The sequence below is a fragment of the Charadrius vociferus genome, unplaced genomic scaffold, assembly GCF_000708025.1.
Source record: "Charadrius vociferus isolate BGI_N301 unplaced genomic scaffold, ASM70802v2 scaffold980, whole genome shotgun sequence".
Taxonomy (NCBI): Eukaryota; Metazoa; Chordata; class Aves; order Charadriiformes; family Charadriidae; genus Charadrius; species Charadrius vociferus.
In genome coordinates, this window is record NW_009646220.1 from 23863 (window position 1) to 46586 (window position 22724).

The window sequence follows — 22724 nt, forward strand, 5'->3', positions numbered from 1 at the left end:
CCGGGAGCCGGGGCCCGGCGCAGGTGAGGCGGGGCCGGCCTTCTCTGCTGGAGAGGCGCCGCTAGTCCAGGGGCCTCCCGGCTCAACTGCCTGTGAGCTCCCAGACGAGGACGGCGCTGTGGGAGGCCGTGAGGAGGCGGCGGCCGGAGGGGGCGAAGCGGCAGAGGTGGACAGCATCATCGTGGCCGGCATAGTCCTGCGCATCGCTGGTGGGACAACGCAGCAGCCTCAGAAGCCGTTCTGTGGGGAGAGGAGGGGGCTCAGTGCCGCGGGAAGGGGGCTCAGTGCCGCGGGAAGGGGGCTCCACCACCATAGGGCTCATCCCTGCCAGGAGCGCTGTTCCCGGTCACCCCCCGTACCTCTCTGCCCCACTGAGTCAAATAAGCTGAGCGACAGGAGACGGCTTCTTGCTGAAGCAAGCAGGCAGTTAACAGCTGGTAATGGGGAGAGAGCGGGACGTGGCAGCCCTACGCTGTGTGTCAGGCTGTCACATTGCGGCAATGGATGTGGCACCACGCGTTAGTGTGGCTCTGCTGTCTCGCACCCCCCTGAAGCGTCCGGCCTTGGGCTTGGCGGGTGGCCTGCAGCTCTGGGGCAGGCATGGACCTCCCCCCCTCTCGGGAGCTGCTGTCAGAGCAGGATGGACTTAAGTGCTGCCTAACAGCTACAGGAGTGAGGTGCCCTTGACAGGAGAAAGGTGACGATCGGCCCTGTGCTGGGGGAAGGTCCCTTGTGCCTCCTGGGGGCTGTAGCTCACACAGGGGCAGAGCTGTTTGCTTGTAAGTGGAGATGAAGACAGCCCGTAACCCCAAGGAGTCATTCAAGTGACAAATCCTGCTCGTTGATAAACAGGACTGAGCTCATGCATCTCATTTCTGACCTATGAGTCTCCTGCAGCTTTCTCCATGCCTGATGCATACCCTGTCTGGGAGCAGCGCCCATGACACCCTCTGGTACTCACCGCCAAAGCCGACAGCAATGAAGCGTGCTGCAGGAGACAGGCTCAGTGATGTGGCGAAGTATGGCAAGGAGATCTTCTCAACTACCTGCGCTCCAGGAAGAAAAATACACCAACACCTCAGAAATGAGCAGGCAGGAGACCAGAGCTGCTGCAGTGACAGTCATTAGGACAGTAAAGGGCTCCTCTCAAAGGGGAGGCTGACAGATGCACAGCACCTCTCAAGGGCTCGGAAACCTGCCAAAGGCATCGACTTTCCAGAGGAGACTCATCTCAAAGATTTAGAGATCGTTAGCGCTCCTGAAAGCAAACGCCTTCCCCTCCGGTCGGATTGAAAGGCAGCAGGGCAGCAGCAGGGACTGGCAGCATGCCCAGACGCAGCCTGAGGCAGGGGCAGGGCCCTGCCACTCACCAGTTACCTGCGCCAGACTCCCGAGTTTCTGAGATGAAAAGCTGTTGCCCTGAGCAGCTGCTTGCCTGAGCCCACCCCACACTCTCAGACTTGGCTTTACACGCAGGGCAGCACTGCCTCTCCCACATTGCACCTCGTTCGATGTGGCCACAGCCCTGCAGCAGCAGAGGAACACCCGTGTCACCCCGGCAGGGCACGAGTACCTGTTTCTTGCGCAGACTGTAAAACAAGGCTTCCTTCTGCATCCCAAAGCCGACGTAGATCAGGGTACCTGGTTCCCAAGGGCAGAAGGCGGCCAGGCTGGGCGGGAGGCTGCCAAGGCCCTGGCAGGGGAAACCAAAGGGAACAAAAATCAAGGCTAGCTTCTCCAACGCAGTGGGGGACAAAAGGAAAGCATGGAGGGACACCAGCCCTTGGGCCGTGGGTGCCTAAGCAGCGGGAAATTAGTATGATGGAGGCTGTTTCCTCCCTCTTGCATTGCCATCTCAGCTGTGCTCACAGCAAAGAAGCAAGGAGCAACCCCACACTGCCATGGAAACCTGAAGCAAATTGTTTACTGAGATAGGAACAGGATACACGAGGGTCCAACAGGTTGAATTTCCACTGAGGCATTCTTGCTGCAGGGGCTTGAAGGTGCGATTGGGTTATGGATTGGTTTAACACAAGAAAATGGGGCACAGAAGATAGATCTTTAGTAGTGGATGCAAGAGCAATCCTTCACCTGTTCACTGTGGGGAGACCTGTAGTGAGTTTCCTTCATGGCAAGGAAATCCATCGTTTTGGAAACAAACAGAAGAAAACGTTGACAGAACCCAACTGCTGTATGGGCCCAGATGGTGCTTGGCCCTGAGGGCGACAGGCTGAGGCACCTCTGCTTGCCCCCCAGAAAGACCTAGCTCCCTTCTGCGTGCCAATGTCACGTGTACTGGGGAACATCTCCACATCCTCTCCGATACAGACCCTCCTCCCTTTCTAGCAGGTGTCCTGCTGCCCAAATCCCACGCATGGGCGGGAGCCCAAGTGTTCTGCAAAGCATCACAGACACACAGGGTTAGAGTACTTGGCTCTGTGAACCCAGCACTGGGCTCCAGGCTCTGAATATTCATGCTCTTTGGGAACGTCAAAGTCATTAGCGTGCTCATAATTAGGTCTCTCTTCTGTGCGCTGCGCTCACTGCTGCCTGTGCTCTGTTTGGCGTGGCACAGGGGTGTCAGCTCTTTGCAGATGCAGTTTTTGACTCTTCGCGCTTACAAAGTCAGTGCTTCTCAGCAGTTAGGTGCCGCTACAATTCCCGCTGCCTTTCGACACGCAAGAATGTGCACTAACAAGATACTCTACGAGCAGCAGAACTAATGAAGATGACTTTCCTAAGTGCACACTCTCTTTGGCCCCATCCCGCTCAGAGCCTTGAGGCATCTCTCCTCCAGCTCGGCTGGTGCCGAGACCCACACCGCGAGCAGGCAGGGGCTGGCAGGTGCCACGCTCACCTCGGGGCCGGCAGGAGCTGGGAAGCTGAGCCAGTCGAGGAGTTCGCACTTATCCTTCAGCCAGTCGGAGGCCCAGACGCTGACCCGCCGGTCTGAGCTGGTGGCCAGCCAGAGCTCCCCTCCTTCCACCCCAAAGTCTCGGTACTACAGAAGATAAAAGCAGCGCTGTGACTCTGGCAGTACAGAAGCTTCAAAGAAAGCTGCCACTAGAGCTCGTGGGAACACAGGCCTTATGCCGTAGGGGATCAACACTGGTATTAACCTCCGTTTGGGCAGTACTGTGTTAAAAGAGTGCTTAAAGTCACTTAGAATAAAACAGGACAAGGAAGCCGCGGTATTGAAACCGGCGGCACACTCTGGGTTGAAATCACCAGCAGAAGAGGCTGCTAAAGGAGGGATGAGCGCCTGGCCTGAACGACACAGATCTCTTCCCCTGAATGCCCTCCAGATCTGCACATCTCCTAGGGGAGTGCTTGCAGATACCGTGTGTCACCTAACAAAGTCCTTCACCTAAAACCGAGGAGGATCTCCTAAGTCTAGAACTACCAGGGAACACAGCCTTGAAGCCTGAGAACTTAGGCTAAATTATTCTCATTTCTGCTGCGTGAAAGAAAAAGACTCTCCATGAAGAGAAGGACAAAGGAGATGCTAAAACCATCACACTGCTGCACAACTGAGTCTTCCCAGCTCCACAGAGGAACCGTACAAAGAGCCAGCTACACACAGGAGGCCAGGCTGCCAACAAGCAATGCGGGGAAAGCACGCCGAGCCCTTTCTCAGGTGCACAGGGGCTGAAAGCTCACAGCCCGGGCTGCTCTCAAGGGGTTCTGCTCTCTGAGAGCCCGTGGCGCCAGCACACGTCACAGCTGTGCGTGCAGTGTGTCTACAACAGCCACCAAAGGTCCCCCCCGCCCGCAGGCACAGCCTCACTCAGGATTGCACCTACAACGCCCACGGCTTTATCCCACTGAAGACATCCCTGGAAAAAATGAACAGAAGTTACTGGAGGGGATGGGGGCCCGAAGAGGAAAAGTGAGGGACAATGAAGGAAACTCGCTGACCGATCCAGCCACACTGCTGCTGCTTCCCACAGCTGTGCAGTGACACATGGGGAACTTGCTCCTGCACAGCGCCGGGGCAGAGGGTGAGGTCTCACCTGCTTCCTGCTGCACTGGAGGACAGTGATGGGGGAGCCTTTGTGCTCAGCAAGGACGTGGATAGTCATTCCGGTGTGAGGGCTGCTGACAGCCACGAGCCCGTCCTTGCCCCCCGATAAGATCATTTCTCCTGTGGGGAGAGGAGAGAAAAGAACGGGATACTTCTTTGTAGGAGAAGAAAAAGCCCATAGGAGAAAGGTCCAAGACTGTGGAGTACCGGTGTCCCAAAACACTGTGAAAGGCTGGGAACATCTAAGTCAAGGGCTGGGTAAGGTGAGATGTCTCAGAGACATCCACTAAAACACTACACTGAAGAAAAGCTGCTGCAGGTTGTAAGCAGGAGGACACAAAGGCATGTTTGTTGTACACAAACCCCTTTGCTATACCATTGCCAATATACCTCCCGTGTCCCACTTACCACGTGCCCAGCTGGCAGCAACCAGAGCTCATTGATACAAGCTCTCTGGCTCTGCCTGGCCCCAGGTTTTTGGGCAAGTCACCAGTACACAAGACCGGCTGGAAGTGAGGGTAACCCAGGCACAACCAAGCCGCGCTCCCCGAGGCAACATCTCCCCACTGTTAAACAGGCAGCCTCACCGTCTGTGGAGTAGGCAATTGCCGTCAGTGCAACAGCATGGGGGTGCATTTTCAGCTCCATCTCTGTCCTGGAAATGCTGAACACGCGGATGGTGCCATCGCTGTACCCTGCCACTACATGTCGGCTCTCAGCTCTGCATGAAACGGCGGGACGAGGCTCCCAGGCCAGGCACTGGCAGCTCTGCAAGACAACCAAGGCAGAGACCCAATGACACAGTGAAGAGAGAAAAGCACACTAAAAGCTCCACCGGCAAGTATTTCTCCAAGTTTAGCCTGCTCCGCGAGGACACAGCAGTCCTTGCAATCCCAGAGGACTGTGCCCTCTATCAGGAGGAGGAGATTGATGTACCACAAACGATTACCTGGTTGAGCACCTGGAACTGTACCACCAGCTCCATGCTGCCCAGAGACCAAATCCTCACGCTGCCGTCTTCCCCGCACGTTGCGCAGTGAGTCTCATCAGGACTGAAGCACACTTCGGTTACCTGCAGCGAGAATGGAGATGGGGAACTAGGACCCTACAAATGCCACAGCCTAGAGGACATCAGTTCCTTTGCCCTCTCATCCCCCAGGACCCCCCTCATGGGAGACACCAGAGAAGGCGGCCCAGACCTAAAGGAAGGTGGGGTACTTTGGTTTTGGGCTTAAATCTTGGGCTGACAACTAGGCTTGTAATGGAAACCAGTAAACCCAATGCCAAAGCTAGAACCAGGCACTACATGACTTAGGTGGAAGTAAAATATCTTCTCTTCTACCATTTGAAATCTTTTTTTTCTGTAGCGTCGATACCCCAAAGCAACAGTAAAATTCAAACCAGTCATTCTTCACCTGTTTGGGCTTTTTAAAAAATATTTTAAGCAAAGAAAACATTGCTAGCAAACAGAAGACAGGCAGAAGTCGCAGCACTCAGGAATGAAGCCTCAGTGACTGCAAACTACCTTCTTCCACTCCAGCAGAAAGGCGCAGAGCTGCTCCCAGGCGGAGGCTGTTAAACACCTACGGGTAGAGCCAACGAGCTCAGACTTCTTGATATTGGACTCCTCAGTGTGCACTGTTCTCTCTAGACTCCTCCGTGTGCCTCGTCAGTGCAAACAAGCCCTGCAGCTCCCTGAGCTCTCCCGTGGCCAGACCAGGGAATGCTTCTGCAGCCCCCACATGCTTCCCAGGGCACGGACAGCACACACAGCACTCGCTGCTCTGCGGGACGAACCACCCCGGCCCGGCCCCTCTAACCTTGTTCTTGTGGCCGCTGATTAGCCGGATGCTTGTGCTCTCCATCCAGTTGATGTACCACAGTGTTCCTGCCGTGGTGCCCACAATTCCCATTTCCAGAGAGTCATCAAAGGCTGCACTGACTATTGTCCCATCGAGGGTAATCTCATGTTCTAGCAGGACTGAGCTAGACCTGGTGGAAAGGAGGATGCGAGAAGGACTGGCTCAACTGTTGGAACAGCCACTCTGCCTCCTTTAAATGGAATTTTCTAATGAGCCCAGTGATGTATTTGCAGCTAAATGGTTCAATGAAATGCTCCTGTACATTGAACAGTGACTACTGTTACATTTGCGCTGCAACCATCTTTTATAGGAAAGAAAGAAAACAGGGGGTGCAATAGTGCGAGAGAAGAAACAAAGGCATTATTTTCACTAATTCTCTTAAAGGAGTTCCTACAAATCACCGACACAAACTCCAGGCATGATAAACTCCACCCATTTCCAGTATTAAGAGGGTTCAGCTACCTGTGCCAAAAGTTCAGTAAAAAGATCCAGACAGAAAGAATCGGCAGTCACAGGATGGAGAGGAAAAGCTAAGGATGAAGAGCAAGGAGCAGCATGGTTGCCGGCAGAGCCGATGTCTGTCTGTGAAAAGCCACCTCTCAGGTCCTGGGAGCTGCCGGACGAGGGGAAGAGCATCTCAAGAGCACAGAGTGTTCTGGAGACGGGTGCGCGCACAGCGGGGACCCTGGGGCCACGACCTCCTACCTGGCGTCGGGACCTTTCAGCCTCAGCTCCTGCAGGATGGAGAGGAAAAGCTAAGGATGAAGAGCAAGGAGCAGCATGGTTGCCGGCAGAGCCGATGTCTGTCTGTGAAAAGCCACCTCTCAGACAGGTCCTGGGAGCTGCCGGACGAGGGGAAGAGCATCTCAAGAGCACAGAGTGTTCTGGAGACGGGTGCGCGCACAGCGGGGACCCTGGGGCCACGACCTCCTACCTGGCGTCGGGACCTTTCAGCCTCAGCTCCTGCACGGCAGCCACTGCCCACAAGCGGATGCGTTTCGTGTTGCTGCCGCTCACCAGCCTGTTGCGCCGACACACCAGCACACCTGGGAGGCCACAGGGGATCAAGGGATACCCGTGAATATCCACCGCTCTCAGCCACCACCCAAAGCGTGCTCCTGACAGCCAGGCCACCGATTCATTCGGGCAGGGCAGCGGGGGTCTTTTACAGCCCGATACCCAGCGTTTTTACAGACTGGATGTGGACCCCCCAGCTCTGATGAGGAAACTCGGGGAAATCCAGGGAAACCCAGATCTATTGCCACCCCACCCATCTTGTATCCAACACAGCAAACCGGTTTTCTGAGCACAGCTGAAATAGGAAGACTGCAATCTCATTGCTCTTCTTTCCAAACGAGTTCCCATGGAATTTATTACAGCCCTGACAGATGCGCGTGGCATCCAGACCCACCGATCTCGCCCTCATCGGCCTCCCATGTCATGAAGCAGCAATTAGTCTCGGTGTCCCACACGCAGATCTGGCCTGAGTTGGTCCCACTGTAAAGAAGGGTGTCGGCACCATAACAGAGAGAGGTCATCTCCACCGGCCCTAGCACGGCCGGGGCAGGGGCCCGATGAACCTGTCGGAGCACATAAAACAGATGTCAAAGAGAATATGGCACTTACCTACATCAGAAAGAAAAACCCTCTTCCTACTCTCAGTTTATGCAGTTAATGCCTCAAACACAACTGAAAGCCACTCATGGTCAGCCAACATCATCTCATTAAGAGAAATCATCAGCTCTCACAGACTTGTGGGGGCAGAGCCTTCGTTGCACTCACCAGGGGCTATGGAAAAGAAGTCAGAGATGCTGAACAGAAACTTTAGGAGAAAGCAAAACTGAGGTTTACCTTGAGGTTGACATCAGCTCCCTGCTGCTCCAACAGCCAAAACATCACAGCTCCCTTCCCCACACAGGCCAGGTCTCTGTGAGAAAGGGGACTAAAAGCCACGTCGTGGACTGGCTCTGAGATACAAGTCGATGACATGAGTTCGTAAGTGTAGGTATTCCACAGAGCAATGGTTTGATCGCTGTAGTCCCCTAAGTAGAACATGAAAGACAGCAGGAAGAAATTCTACAGCCTCAGGATACTCGCAAGCAGACACACTGCACACACCCATCAATTGTGTCACTCCCTCGTCCAGTTGTTCAGAGACAACTGCTGTGAACACCATCCCAGGCAGTGACATGGCTCCTTGTGTGCTCAGCAAAAGCTGCACGACACGATGGGTCCTCTTCTGGGCTGAGGACAGACATAACTGGCCTAACGCTTCGTGCTGGAGGTTGTAGCCAATCTGGGGCTGCAGCTAGCGTTTGATCTGGTCGATATGGTAGGGATTCCAGCAGACAGAGCAGGTTTTCTGCCGTTTCTACATCGTTAGAAGCTACTGCACACCTCACCATATGACCCACAGAAGCCCTCCAGTGGTACTGTGCAGTCAGGGTTAACAACAGTCTTGACATAAGAAAGGGATGTCACCTTCGCTGAGATGGGAGCTAATCTTAATGGAAGCCACCGTATTTGGGTGACAGCAGGCGGCACTGGCCTCCGTGGTGGTGAAACCTCCCCAGCTCCCAGAGGACAGGGCTCTCCTGCTGCCTTTCCCAACCTCCACAGTCTCAGTGGAGCCTTTCAGCTTTTCTCTTCTCTGCAGCCCAGACCGGAGCTGGAGGAGGAGGGCTCCTCTCCCACGCTGCTCCGTGGAGAGCACAAAGCTCTCTTTCTCTCCGGCGAAGCTTGCTTTTTTGCAAGGGCAGACTCAGCAGCCCAGAGAGGGTGTATTGCCTGCTCCACAGGTCCTCTCTCATGCAAAACAAGAACTTACTAATTGCATATTTGTCCTTTAAATGTCCCCTGCCTAAAGAAAACAGACAGCTTGTGCTGGCATGGCTGCCTGGCAGGAGGCTCACAGTTTGAAGCCTGGCTACTTCTATGCAATCCCACCTAAGCAGCAATAAGATGTCCAGAACAAGGCTTTTCCCTTTGGATACTATATATAGTAACTGCAAACTATTTACACAGGCTTAACAAGCGCTAGTGAGCCAGAAGAAAGCTGTAACTTCAATTAAAACGAGCTAGCTGGGGCAATGAGAAAGAACTGAAGGGGAGCTGAGGGAAGGCCCAGCGTTCGTGCCTGTGGCTGAGACACACGGGGTGCGCGCTTCCCCTCGAAACGCTGCTGCCAGCAGCCTGGAAGCATACTCAACTGCAAAGAGTACCTCTGCAGGCGATCGCTCCCGGGAGGACCTGAGAACACTTGCAGTTTTACATGCTGAATTATCCATTGGCCTGAGGCTACCAAGCAACAGCTTCATACTTGTGAGCCTGGTACGCATCTCACAAGGATTACGCATCTGTCTGCTCTGGGGTCTACTCCCGCACCCACATCTGGCGTTACAGGTACACCCACCTAGGGTAATAAGGAACCTGTCGTCCCGAGAGAATGCCATGGCTTGTACTTGCGTCTCGTGATGGAAGAGACTTGCTGTGCAAACCCCATCCTGGACATTCCAGATGCAGATCTGACAATGGGAGTCTCCGCTCCTCTTTCCCGAGGCAGAGGCAAGAGCCTAACAGAACAACATATTGTCACCGAGACCTTGGTAAACGATTGGAGAACACTTCATTAGTTAGTCTTAGCAACTATTAGTCTCAAATCAAAGTGATGTGGTTGGCAAATGGAAAATTCTGCAAGAAGAGCCATCAGCTGACGGCAGGAGGGAATGGTAGCGTCACCCAGAAGAAGGAAACAGCCTTTACTGTTGCACTGAGCCAGCACGATGGACAGCTAGGCTCCAAAACCATTTATCGTGTTTCCATAACCCCAGGTCTCCGTGCAGCAGGCAGAAGGAGGAACGGACAAATGGGAATTTTAGTCTGTGATATTCCTTTAGCTCAAAGCGACAAAGACCAAACCCAGCCCAGGGCAGCAGAAGCCTCTCCTACCTGGGCATCGTGGCTGACAGCGAGCGTAGAGATCTCCTCTGCGTGGCCAAGCCAGTGACTCTGTGACCCCGAGTGCAGGTCTTCAACCACGATGATGCAGCCACAGGTGTAGGCGAAGAAACCTAGCGGAGGAGACGGGATGTTTTCATGTAAAGGCTTCACATACAGTACCCGCTACAACCTACGTCGTAATTCAGGGAAATTCTTTTTCTTTCAGTAATACGTAAAAGCTGACTCTTCTACACAGCTTGTCAGCAGCGTTCCCATCGGGTTGGGAGTGGAATAAGGACAAATCTCACGTCCCTTAACCCAAGCAAAGCAAAGCTGTTGGGCGTTGCTCCAGCCTGGGGAAAGCAGGTAACGTGGCCTTTGTGAGAGCTTTCCCTTCTGCTCTTCCACTCAAGCCTGAGTCTGCCCGAATCGACTGGCATTTACCAGTAGCAAAGAAGAAGGGTTACTGGATTTTAGCAACGCAAAGAACCCCTATGTTAAAGCAAAGATCCCAACCCAACAGCTAGAAGATCGTAAACTCGGCTCACTACACACATCCCCCGCCCTTCCAGAGCCTTCCTGGTGTACCTGTGTCCGGGTTCCACACCATATTCCCTCTGCCGTTCCCGTTGTAGCCGATCACTGCTTTCAACTTCAAGACCTCACTGCCAGCTGGAGGAGATAAGAAATTCTGCAAGAAAAACAGACACTGGTTTAAAATAAGCTCTAGAAGGATGGCCCAGTCAGGTACATTCAACACTCACGTAAGGAAAAGCGTGCGTGCAGGAACACACACATACTCAGGCACACAACAGACAAATCGAGCCAACATCCACACAATTCACATTCAACACGTCAACGGCTGAATACCAAAGGGCACATTTATAGACAGAAAAGAGAAACTGCACCAGCAAAACTAGGCACAGATGCTTTCAGATGGGGCACAAAACAGGCTGGCAGCAACTGCCCAGCCGACGAGCAGCTGCTAATCCTGCTGGGAAAGAGCTCAATGGGTTTTGCTGACTTGGGGACGTAGATGTTTCAATAGGAAGACAGCGGAGGGGAAAAAAATGCTACCAGGTGGAGGGACAGAGGAGAGAATTGAGGGTGCAAGCTGAACGCAGCTTTTCTCCCAGCACTGTGAGCAGCAGAGCTTAGGAAAAGGTTGAGTTAAGTTTCTGTTTTATTATTGCTCTGTTTGTTAACAGAGCGAGAGCTGTGCCTTGTCTATCTTCACTACACTCCGTGGATTGCCTTCCCCAGCCTGCTCTGCCAACGCATCTGCTCGCAAATATGGGTGCGCGATGAATCACTCCATTGCTCACTCGTCTTTCACTTTCAATAGCACATGCCATTTCTGTTTCTTTTGAATAAAAATGTATGCAGATTTGCTGAACAGAAAGAAAAAGAGTTGATCACAACTCACTTTTTACTAGTCTGGAAAGAGCTGCACATAGAGAAGAGAGGGGGACTAATGCTGAGGGTTTCTAATTGAACATCAGGCCCTGGGGTGCGTTTCACAAACTGCTTTCAAGCAGAGAAGAAAACGGAATCAATTTGGAAAATTCACCTATCCCAGCCCCAAAACACCCATTCGTCGCCTGCCCGGGGAACCAGCACAACTCTCACCTGGGGGAGCACCGATGCCTTAAAGCGAGGAGTGAAATGCCGGTAGGAATCTGGGCGGATGGAGCATTGGGACTTGGGACTTTTGGTCTCCTTTCTGGGTTCTGCCACACAAAGAAGAAAACAGTACCTATGGGATGATGCGGCTCCTGGGAATGGTTTGGGAGCTGCAGCTAGACTGCGCCTTGCTGCCTGCTCAGATGCTGCGTACGTGTGTGCATACACACACAGGTGAGGTAAAAAAATCAGACTGCAGCATCGTGCGCGCTCCTACACCACTGGCCATAGGAAAAGCACCGCTTTCCAGGAGCAAAGGAGGACCATCCATCTCCCCCCATCATCCCGCTCAGCCGCACCACGCTGCAAACAGCCTAAAGGCATCCACGCTGCGTGCCCTGGGCGTCGCTGCGAAAGCATAAGCCCCACAGCTAGAAAGAGGTCTTCAACGAGAGCGGCAGAGGCATAGTTTTACGTTGAAGCTTTCCAACAAGCGCTGCCTGGGGCTGAGTGCTGGCAGCTGCCTGCTTCTGGCGGCTCGCCACGAACTGCTGCAGCTTTGAGGCTGTGCATCTATTAATAGAGACGTTGGGAGCTTTAATTTCAGACGGGTTTAATAGAACGTGCCACTTAGAAATGATATTGGCTCCAAGCTGAAGAGGGGCTTCTGGCGTACCTACAAGCAGCAGCCGGGAAAGAGCCAGAAGAACAAGCAAGCTCAGGGACCAACGTGAGTTTCCCCTCAATTCTGACTTCCTTTGGTAAATCACACCCAAGGGAAGAGCCCCGAGGAACACGTCGCTGCCCTTCATCTCACAACTCAGAGCACATGTCCGGGTCTATCTGTACCATATTAATCATGGTCTTTATTTTTCAGGCCGCCATGCAGGCTTGTGCACTTGTGCCCCGAAGGAGCCAAGCTCTGTACAAGGTGGGAATACCCTGAATTTACCGTTTGCTGATTCTTCAGGAGACTTGGAGCTCTCCTGCCTCACTTTAGGCCTCACAACAAGCAGCTCCTCATTTCTGACCGGCTCCACCATGACGACTGAGGCGTCTTTATCTCTGTTCGCCACCATCCTGCTGCTGCCTGGCAGCTCTGCTTCCTCCTCTTTGTCCGACTCGGAGAAAATACCTGAAGAGAAAAATAAGTGGGAGGACAGAGCCATCCGCGTCCTTCAAGACTGCTTCACGTGTGACCGACCCTTTGATTCTGGCAAAGTCATTCTCCTGCTCTGTGTAACAACCCATCTGTTAGGGTGGAGGGCAAAGCAGACATTTCCTTCTGGGTATGCCCAGCAAGGTATTTACCGTAGCCCTCAGAGAAGCTCTGCCGGCAGCTGAGTCTACGGAGGAGAGCAGAGGATAAAGTGGTGCTGAACCCCAACACCTCTGGCTGGCTTTGTCCAAGTTAGGGGAAGGAAAGCGCAGACTGGTCTGTCAGCCTGCAGGATGGGGCTCACAGGCAGGGATGGCTCCAAGGGTGCTGCTGAACTAGGCAAGGAGTTTCTCCTAAAAACCAGATTAAATTTTCCCCTTTCCTGCAAGCAGTTCCTCTTACTTCGACATCCTGCTTGGTGGACAGAGCTGACATCTAAACACGGCGGCGAGGACAACAACGGAAGAGGAACTGTCTGCCGAGGTGTCTCAGAGGCATCCTTGAGCTTCTCAGAGCTCCCTTCTGTGAAAAGAAAAGGGTTTGTGTAACTTCTTTCATCCCTTAGATCCTCTCATCCTCCTGGGTTGATCGATGGCAATGCCTTCGAGCTCATTTCTCCAGCTTCCTCCTACAAAGGAGAAGCCACTTCTCCTCTGTCCTTCGAGAAAGAGAGGGACAGACAGACAGGAGGGACAGACATACAGACGGACCGCGAGGGCAGGGAAAAAGAAGACAGAAGAGATCGAGGCAGGGAGAGACAGAAGGCAAAAGCTGAAGGACTTACCAGAAAACCCAGAGCAGCTCTGCTCAGAACATCCCCTCTTTGGCACACTCCCACTGAGAGGTGCTAATTAATTGAAGACTGTCCCTTGGGGTTAATTAGCTGGTTAGCCCCCTGCTACCTGACCCACTGAGGGAAGGAACCAAAACCCCCCCCACCCCCACCCTCTGCCATGAAGAGCAGTGGTGGAAGGGCCACCAACCTGCCGGCCAGCACAACTCACCTGCTCCCGGCAGCAGAGCGGACTCAGAGGAATGAGCCCTGGAAAGGCAAGGAGACTGGTGTTACACCGAGAGGAGATCACAGAATCCCAGACTGGTGAGGGCTGGAAGGGCCCTCTGGAGCTCCCCCATCCCACCCCCCGCCAGAGCAGGGGCACCTCCAGCAGTGGCACAGGACGGCGTCCAGGCGGGTTTGGGATGGCTCCAGAGGGGGAGACTCCCCCACCTCTCTGGGCAGCCTGTGCCACTGCTCTGCCGCCCTCACAGCAGAGAAGGCCCTCCTCAGGTGGAGATGGAACTGCCGATGGTCACGTTTGTGCCCGTTCCCTCTTGTCCTGTCACTGGGCACCACTGGAAACAGACTGTTCCCATCCCCCGGGCACCCTCCCTTGAAGGCTTTATAAGCGTTGATAAGATCCCCCCTCAGCCTTCTCTTCTCCAGACTGAACAGCCCCACGTCCCTCAGCCTTTCCTCATCAGAAAGATGCTCCAGTCCCCTCATCATCCCCGTAGCCCTTTGCTGGACCCTCTCCAGCAGCTGATGGGGCAGGGGAGGTGATGGGAACCAGCGGAAGGCACTGCCCAGCACAGTGCACTTACCCAGCTCGGGGTGACCTCTCCGCGGGCAGAGCCAGGAAATCCCAGAGGAAGATGGCATCTCCAACGCTGATGACATGCCGTTGGTCTGGGGTGAAGGCCACCTGGCGCACTGGCTCTGAGTGGCCGATGTACACCTGGGAGAGAGCACACCTTGAACTTCTCCATCACCACGTCTCTCCTATCAGCATAGTGGTCACTGCGCTCCCTGCCCTGCCCAGCCAAGGTCTAAATGCCTCAGCAGAAGATCCTCTCAGAGGCCAGCACCACACCTACAATGCTGAGACTTAGGGTTGATCAACCTCGGGTTGAACTTCAGCACACTGATCTGGAGAAACAAGCAGAAGCTGAAAACCCCCAAGGTCTTATCCTAGCTCTCAATACCTCAGAAATGCTGGACGAGCCGTTTTCTTCTCTGGGCAGCTCTGTCCCTGGCACAGAGGTACCACCTACCTCTGTCCTTCACAGAGGGTCTCACTAGGGGCGGTGCTTTGGCACCATGCTCAGTGCCGGGTGTTATACCGACATGGGAATAGGGCTGGGAAACTGGGACTGGGGACACTGGGCCGAGTCACACAGACAGTATTTGCTGCTCTCTTCTCCAGGCATTTGTAATTGCAACACCAACCCCCTGCCCTCCCTTTTTGGGCAGTACCTGGAAGTTGACATCGAAGCGCATCCGATAGTCCCACACTTTGATAACTTTGTCGCCAGCAGTGAGCAGGTACCTGCCGTCCTTGCTCAGCGCCAAGGAAGAACAGGGCAGCTTGTGCACGGGAGACACCTGAGGACAAAAACGGACACCAGTAGCATTAACTGAGCCAGTTCACATCCTTACTTATTCTTCAGCAAGAGGATAGGAGTGTGACAGCGTGGAAAACAAGGACAAGCTCAGGCTCACCCTGAGCACAACCACACCAGCGTAGCTACATGCTTGCCACTCGTGTTTCTTTGAAGCCTGTGAACTCCAGGATGAGCTCTTCTCTCCTACAGTGACGTGAAGTGCCAAAGCCCCACGCGACACAAGACCTCAGTGCATGAATTTCATAGCGTCCTACCTCTCGCACCAGTCGTCCCGTTTTCGCGTCAAGCACAAGGATTTTATTGGAAGAAGTGGACACCAGGAGCTCGCCTCGAGGCACCGGAGCAAAGTAGACTCTCACTGCAGAGTCCAAGGCCGTGCTGTTCAAATCGAGGATGCTGATGTCCACCCTCAGCAGCTGTGAAACAAAGAGCTACTGAACAAATTGTCCTGGAGCAAATACTGCAGAAGGCTCAGGATTGCTCTCGTGGCTCCCCTAACGTGAGGCTACAGAGCCCCCCCAGAGAAGGGTCTAAGGGGCTGCAGGGTCCAGGCAATGTCCCTGCTGCCCAGGAGAGCAGCTCACAAAAAGGAGTTGGAGCTGACAGTCTACACAAGAGTTCTCCAGATTAGCTTTCTAGAGGGGAATGAAGCTGGAGAAGATGAAACCTTGACTTTGCTGTTTCTGTCTCACAGAATGGAAAGCAAACCTCATTGTAAGCGCTCTGAGCAAGCGCCTGCTGTGCAGGGAAGGGTCCTCTCCAACGGTGCTGGTGCCCAAGGCCCTTGATCTGTCTCATCCGATGTGGCCTATGGGCATTTCCCCAGTGGCACGTGCTCCCCTCTCCACCCTCCCCCAGGAACGAGGGGAACCCGCTGGGTACCTCATCTAGCGAGCAGGCTTCCATCACGGTCACAACGTACTTGGAGGGACCCACAAAGGCCAGGAGACGGCTGTCCCCACTGACCACCAAAGCATCCGGACTGCTCCCAGCATCCCGGGCCACCACATTGCCTGTGGGCCACAGCGAGAGAGAGAGAGAGAGAGTGAAGAGAGGAGCAAAGCCCATGCTTGCAGCCAGCTCACTCGGTGATGGTGCTGCTGACTGGTAGCTGCAGCTTCTCCTGCCTCTGAATCAGCCTTGGGTTAACGTTCTGGCCTGAGAAAGAACCAACCTCTGTTGTAGAAGATGCTACAAATTTTATCTGCAACACCCAAAGCGTGCAGGGAACCACCTCAAAGACAACGTTTAGATACACAGTTTGTTGCCTGATTGAATGTGCGGTGTTTTCAAGGACAGCAGAACAAAGTCAAGGGAGTAAAATCAATTTTGCTGTGTATTTTTTTAACGTTACAAGAAGCTGTGACAAGGAGCTAGGGATGTGAGCTCTCAGCTGCAGCCTGGGTGTCTGAACCCCACGCAGAATGAATTCAGCGCCGAACCCCACCACGCTGATGTCAGTCTGGTGAGCAGATAGACCCAAAGCTCTAAAAATCACAGAAATCATAGCAATTCTCTGTATTTATTCCACTACCAACATTCCACTGTTCTGCCCCTGGGACACAGCCAGGCAGTGAACACTGGTTCAGAGCAGAGTCGAAATGTGCAGGTCCCGCTGCAGCACTGACACCAAGCTTGGGTGATTTTGGACAAATCCCCTGATCTCTCTGAGCCCTTATTTCTTCTCCACCTACTTCAACTGCACATTTCTTGGGGCAGGATCCTCCTCTTTGTACAATATTGCATAACGGAGTTCCTTTTCCCTGCCCAAGCTTGTGCTGCCACAGCTCATTTCAAAAGCCTCCATTAAAGATGACATTAATGTTTCAAAACTGCTTTGCCCCTGCACCACTTCCCCTGCCTGCAGCTCTCCACCTTCTTCCTTCTTTGCGCAGCTCTGCTGCAGGCAGAATTAGGGAAACCATCCAGTTTAAACAAATTAAACCACACGTCCACAAAATGGAAAGAGTCAGGGCTCGGGCATGAATAAGTAGGAAGACTCTACGCTTGCGTTGCTTCTAGGCAATGCACTGTTGAACCCAGACCTGAAAGGGCAGGTCTCCGCGATTCCGGCCCATTCATGGAATCAAAACACAGAGCAAGCTGACAGCGTTTGAACCAGGACGGGTAGGGAAGGGTTGGCAGTCACTAGGGTTTGCTCACACACACACGGTATAAACACAAATGACACAGCTCAGAAGGTTCATCAGAAAATACCTCTCTGCGTGGGCTGAGTCTGGTTTGGCTTTGGTGCTAGGATGTCTGTGCCAATAAAAAAAAAAAAAAAAGGAAGAAAGGGAATCCAGAACCCCAAAGTCTTACCCAGCACTCTCAGGATGTGGCTGTTCTGTGCCATACAGCTGTAAAGAGCCAGAGTTCCCTGCAAACATGAGCTGAACATGAAATTGCCATCTGGAGAGAAGGTCAATCCAGTGATTACAGTGCGATGCTGCCTGAAAAAAGGCAGAAAACATGAAAAAGGGAAGGACAACAAACAAACCCAGAAAACAGTAGCAACGTGTAGAACCCAGGAGAGCAAAATAATCAGGGGCAGGCAGAGGACCCCACCACACTCATGTCTACAGCTGCCCAGGACAATCAACACTCCAACTTTTTGGAAAATCGAGCAGCAAGTGCATCACTCCGGCTGTCCCTGGATGGGACATGCTCCCTCTCCCTTTGGAGCATCCTCCGCTACCCACGCTGAGGTGCCCGAGGGTTCCCTGTTCAGCTGCTCTCTAGGACAAGCTCTTCCCTACTGTTGGCCAACTGCCCACCGGGAAGTCACAAAGAAAGCCCTCGTAGCCTTCGCAGGTTGGACTTTTACCACCAGAGCCTCGGCACAGCAGGCGATTTCTGCCTGAAAACCACTCAGCTGGGACGTGGGGATTGTCGAGCTCAAGAAAAGCGCTTTTCCCACCTCCACGATTATCACTGTGGCTCCCGCCAGGACACCCCCAGTTAGACCCGTACCCGCCCTGGTGCAGCTCCCACTGCAAAGCACTTACTTGTGCTCCACCAGCAGATCGGAGGCAGCCAAGCTGAAGGTCCGCACCATCCCGCTGTCAAAGCCGCAGGCCAGGATCTGCTGGGTAGGGTGAAAGGCCACAGCGCACGGCGTTTCGTCTGCAGCTGTGAAGTCATACAGCTGTGGGGAAGAGACACACCGCAGGCACAAAGCTGGCTAAGGCCCTACCTGGCAGCCGGACCTAACGACAAAACAGCCTCTGACCTCCACCGTGAGTGTGTCTCACAACAGAATGGATGGATCTAAAGCCCCGTGAAGTCCTGGGTCTTTGGGCATTTAGAGAAAGCCCTCGGGTATTATGTTTTGTGTTTAAAAGATGGAAGAAAATATTTTTGTTTAATGATACCTTCAGAAGCTAAGACCAAATTACGCATTAAGCTAAAACTCTCAGAACTCCATACTTCCAAAGGATTTCTTGCCCATGGTACCCCACCATGCTTCAGGGAGGACGTTTAAGTGCTCTTGAACTGTGGAGCTTTGATAACTAGACCAGACAGAGACCAGGGAGACTATTAATGTGTGAGACACCCACTGACTCTCATCTCACCTACCTGCTGCATGCAGCCCAGGTCCCAGACTCGGATGGTATTGTCCTGAGACACCGTTGCCATCTGCTTCCAAATCCCCTCCACCGAGAATGCCAACACGGAGTCCTCGTGAGAGCGCATGAGGGTGTTATAGTCCCGGGACTGGATATCCAGGTAGCCCAGATTCCCAGCAGCCGTCGTGCACAAGACCCTCCGGCTGTCCGGGCTGATGCAGACAGAACTGACCGGAGCCTCGTGCTCTGGGGAAAGACACAGGAGTCAGCCAACCACCCCCCCTGGAAAAGGAGCAGCAGCAGCTGGAGCGCAGCTACCCAACCGGATTCACATTTGGGAAAGCAATGCACACGGGAACGAGCATCCCACGTGACCTCAGGATTGAATGCTTGCAGGTTTGAATTTAGTGACAAATTAGTCTCTGCCCTTTCTAAAAGTCCCCGGGCTCTGCTGTTATGATGGTCGTTCCGAAAACGGTGAAGAACTGCTCAACTTCTCCCCTAATTTTTCATGGACAGAAGAGCCACGGGTGCAAGGGCACAGAAATCAAGAGGGAGTGCCTGCTCTCACCCAGGAGAGCCTGCCTCTCCCTTCAAGTCACAAGAATGAACCTGAATAATTGTTGTTGAAGTAAAAGACTTCCAAGCCAGCCACTCGTAGAGACAACAGGCATAAAAGAAGCCTTTGTGCATGAGAATTGCTTTAGGAGACGTGGCAGCGGAGCTTTGGCCTCACAGCAGCAGGCTGATGGACCCGTGGAGCTCAGAAGCACCCGTCCCACCTCTACTCACCTGCCTCTAAGACCGCAGCCGAGAAGTCCAGTGGCCACAGCCGCAGGTAGCCGTCTTCTGAACCCGTGGCGCAGAAGGTTGAAGAGAAGCTAATACTGTTTATAGCGATCCCAGGGCCTGAAAACCCAAAAAACAATGCTACCTCGTACACTTCAAAGAAGAAAACGCAAACTGAGGGTTTCCCCATCCGAGAGCTGAGTCCAATGGTCCACCCACACCAGTGGCTGAAGGCTCAGAAGACGCAGCCAAGAATCCCATGGTGACCGACAGCGTAGGGTGAGAGTCTCAGCTGGCCCTTCTCAGGACTCAAAACAGTCCCCGTCCCTTTCCAGTCCTCTTTACCACCGTGCGACTCTGCTTCCTCTCACCAGGCACAGAAAAATCATACCACTTTTTAAACCCTGCCATACTTTTGGCTTAACAGGATCTTGTGGCCAGAGATTTCCTAGATTAACTGCCCGAAATACAAATCCCTTTTATTTCCACGGCTCAAAGCCTCTCGGCAGCATAGCGAGAAGGGAGAGAGAATACAGATCTACTGAAACTGGGATTTTTTGATTCAGGTATAAAGCCAAAGCACTGGCGAGAGGCAGCACTGCTACCAGGAGGACACCCAAGGACATTGTTTCATCTCCCCTTGGACGTTTTCTCGCCCACGAAGTGAGGACTGGAGTTCCATACCTCTCAAAGGGGCACGCTCTAGATTAATTAGCTCAATTTGCCAAAGCAAACTATGCACTAAGTTTTAAGATATCAGAGCAATCACACTTGAAAGTGAATTCTTCCCGCTGTTAAAATTAATGGAAGAGCTGAAAGCTGCACTACTTAGTATACGGCAACAAAGATTTCCCAACCACTCGGCACAGGCTGAATAATGAAAAATCCCCAAATTCATCGTTTTCGTTGGTCTGCTTAGCTCTTTTTCCATCTCTACATTAAGATTCCCATCAGCCAATTAAGACCTTGTTTCATGTTTCTAAAAGTAGTGTTTCTCTGAAAGTGCAATCAGCATTTTAAATGCTAAAATTCTTTCTTAAAATGATACTTTGCTGTACTAAGGAAGATTATTTGCAGTGCTTAAGAGGCGAATAGCTAGCAATGATCTAATCAACCAAAAATAATCCTTAGCAGTAGGTAAATCGCTGGTTGATTTTACCAGAGATGTGTCTGAATTCATTTCTGCCCCCGAGGATGGTTGAGGCGCTCCCCTGGCTGGTCCCTGCCTGCAGATACTCCTACCTGCGTCGCCTGCCTTGTCCTGCCGCTGGCAACCCCGGGGCTGTGCCGGCAGCAGCCGCCGCACGCTCCTCATGCAGACGTTCTTGTAGTCCACCTCCAGGACGTGGCCGCTCTTGCTGCAGACAAAGCTGTAGAGGAGAAAGAGAGAGACCCCCTGCGCTGGCACCCCAGGGTTAAGAGAAGCTGTGCCGGTGTGGTTTAGTAAAAACCCACCTTGGTTCACCCGCTAAACTCTTTGCCTGATGGAAAGCAGTTCTGGTTCACAGTAACCTAACAGGTCAACGAGGTGTCCAAGGGCACCTTCCCATGTGCTACCCTACAAATCTACAACCAAGTCAGAGATTCTCGGTTTATTTCTTGTCCCTTTTGAAACATTAATTAGCAAAAAGAGGTAAAAGCCCGGCATAGACTTCAGAAAGAAACCTCTCCTGGGCACAGGACACAGCCTGGGGGAAGGCAGGGCCATTGAGCCGACAGCTCTGCCTTTGTGGAACAGTATGTGGTAGCAATAAATGTCTGGCTCTGATGATTAAAATAAAATAATACAAAAGGTGTGTATCTGTCTATATGCAAGAAGTTCATAGGATCATAGAATAGTTTAGTTTGGAAGGGCCCTTAAAGCCCATCCAGTGCCACCCCCTGCCCTGGGCAGGGCCACCTCCCACCAGCCCAGGTTGCTCCAAGCCCCGCCCAACCTGGCCTTGACCACCTCCAGGGATGGGGCAGCCACAGCTTCTCGGGGCAACCTGCCCCAGGGGCTCACCACCCGCACAGGCAAGAATTTCTTCCTAATACCTAATCTAAACCCACCCTCTTCCAGTTTGAAGCCATTCCCCCTCGTCCCGTCACTCCATGCCCTTGGAGAAAGTCCCTCCCCAGCTCTCCTGGAGCCCCTTTAGGCACTGGAAGGGGCTCTGAGGTCTCCCCTTTTTGGCCTTCTCTTCCCCAGGCTGAACCCCCCCAACTCTCCCAGCCTGTCCTCCCAGCAGAGGGGCTCCAGCCCTCCCAGCATCTCCAGGGCCTCCTCTGGCCCCACTCCAACAGCTCCGTGTCCTTACGTACCACACTGTTCCTGCTGCCAACAGGAAGCTAACCACAAGCCTCAGGTTAGGAAGAGATTCACTAAATACAGCAAAACAGCAGTATGGCAAGAGGAAAGACCCATTTCTTGGGCTATCCTGCAAGCAGCCAAATCTCGTTTGGGAAGCGAATTCTGCTGAGGAGGGGAGGGGATCTCCCAGCTCCAAGAGGCACCTCTATTTTGCTGGCAAAACCCAAGCAAAATGCCATGCACCAGCGGAGGAGGGGGAAGGAGGATGCTAAAGGCAGCCGAGAGCCATAGAGCACCCCTCCCCACCAGGGATGGGTGACAGCGGATCCCAGCGTCCCCTTACAGCGTGCGGTCCTCCGGCTCCCGCTCGGCAGCGTGCCCCTCCTCGAAGGCCAGGTCGGTGAACTCCAGGGAATGGTACTCGCCCAGACTGACGGGACATGAGCGCAGCGCTCCGCTCCGCACTCGCCACAGCCTGACGTTGTCCCGGCCGCACGACACCATCCTGTCCCAGGAAAGACTGCGTGAGGACCAGGGCAGGATGCTCCAACCCCCTGGGGAAAGGTCATTGCCCCAGAGGCCACCGCCTGACAGCGAGGACCGAGAACAGCGATGGCTGCAGCACCACGATCCCCCTCACAGCCATGCCAGAACCAATACTTTTGATTTCTTTTCTTTGCACGCTACCTGGTATCATCAAAAAAAGCAATCTTCAAGGCCTGGATGTCCACATCCGTGTGCGCTTTGGCAAGCAGGGCCACTTCTCCTCCACGGGTCACCTGAGCAACGTTCCACACCACCACCATCTGAAGCAAGAAGAAACAATGGTCAGAACTGCTCAAACGTGGAAACTTTGGCAGCAAAAGAGCTTTTCATCAGAGCCGCTGACCAGCTGTGGATACAGGAGCCTGCCCCGGAGCCGGGCACAAAGTATCGATAACAGAATTGAAGCGGGGGAAGAAAAACGGTCTCGCACAGAGGGTTTAGGACAGTCCAACAGCTTTGCAAAGCTTAATGACAGTATACTTGTCTGGCATCCATAATTATAGGTTCTAAATCCCAG

The 22724-nt window shown here is 53.3% G+C and overlaps 1 protein-coding gene across 1 annotated transcript in view; it reads right to left on the reverse strand.

Moving 5' to 3' along the window:
* Nucleotides 1–82: 82 nt before the first annotated feature.
* WDR90 (WD repeat domain 90) overlaps nucleotides 83–22724 on the reverse strand; it is a 31879-nt gene continuing 9237 nt past the window's right edge. The window contains exons 15-42 of the mRNA XM_009886276.1: nucleotides 22349–22467; nucleotides 22005–22166; nucleotides 20611–20738; nucleotides 19372–19488; nucleotides 18590–18825; nucleotides 18019–18158; nucleotides 17333–17463; nucleotides 15893–16023; nucleotides 15265–15426; nucleotides 14862–14990; nucleotides 14210–14343; nucleotides 13612–13649; nucleotides 12401–12583; nucleotides 11455–11555; nucleotides 10414–10516; nucleotides 9835–9956; nucleotides 9299–9458; nucleotides 7738–7928; nucleotides 7298–7466; nucleotides 6821–6932; nucleotides 5845–6010; nucleotides 4974–5096; nucleotides 4612–4792; nucleotides 4014–4144; nucleotides 2858–3001; nucleotides 1574–1693; nucleotides 962–1046; nucleotides 83–240 (exon numbers count right to left, since the gene is read on the reverse strand). Coding sequence (XP_009884578.1) covers nucleotides 83–240; nucleotides 962–1046; nucleotides 1574–1693; nucleotides 2858–3001; nucleotides 4014–4144; nucleotides 4612–4792; nucleotides 4974–5096; nucleotides 5845–6010; nucleotides 6821–6932; nucleotides 7298–7466; nucleotides 7738–7928; nucleotides 9299–9458; nucleotides 9835–9956; nucleotides 10414–10516; nucleotides 11455–11555; nucleotides 12401–12583; nucleotides 13612–13649; nucleotides 14210–14343; nucleotides 14862–14990; nucleotides 15265–15426; nucleotides 15893–16023; nucleotides 17333–17463; nucleotides 18019–18158; nucleotides 18590–18825; nucleotides 19372–19488; nucleotides 20611–20738; nucleotides 22005–22166; nucleotides 22349–22467 — 3876 coding nt within the window. The remainder of the gene's footprint in view (nucleotides 241–961; nucleotides 1047–1573; nucleotides 1694–2857; nucleotides 3002–4013; nucleotides 4145–4611; nucleotides 4793–4973; nucleotides 5097–5844; nucleotides 6011–6820; nucleotides 6933–7297; nucleotides 7467–7737; nucleotides 7929–9298; nucleotides 9459–9834; nucleotides 9957–10413; nucleotides 10517–11454; nucleotides 11556–12400; nucleotides 12584–13611; nucleotides 13650–14209; nucleotides 14344–14861; nucleotides 14991–15264; nucleotides 15427–15892; nucleotides 16024–17332; nucleotides 17464–18018; nucleotides 18159–18589; nucleotides 18826–19371; nucleotides 19489–20610; nucleotides 20739–22004; nucleotides 22167–22348; nucleotides 22468–22724) is intronic.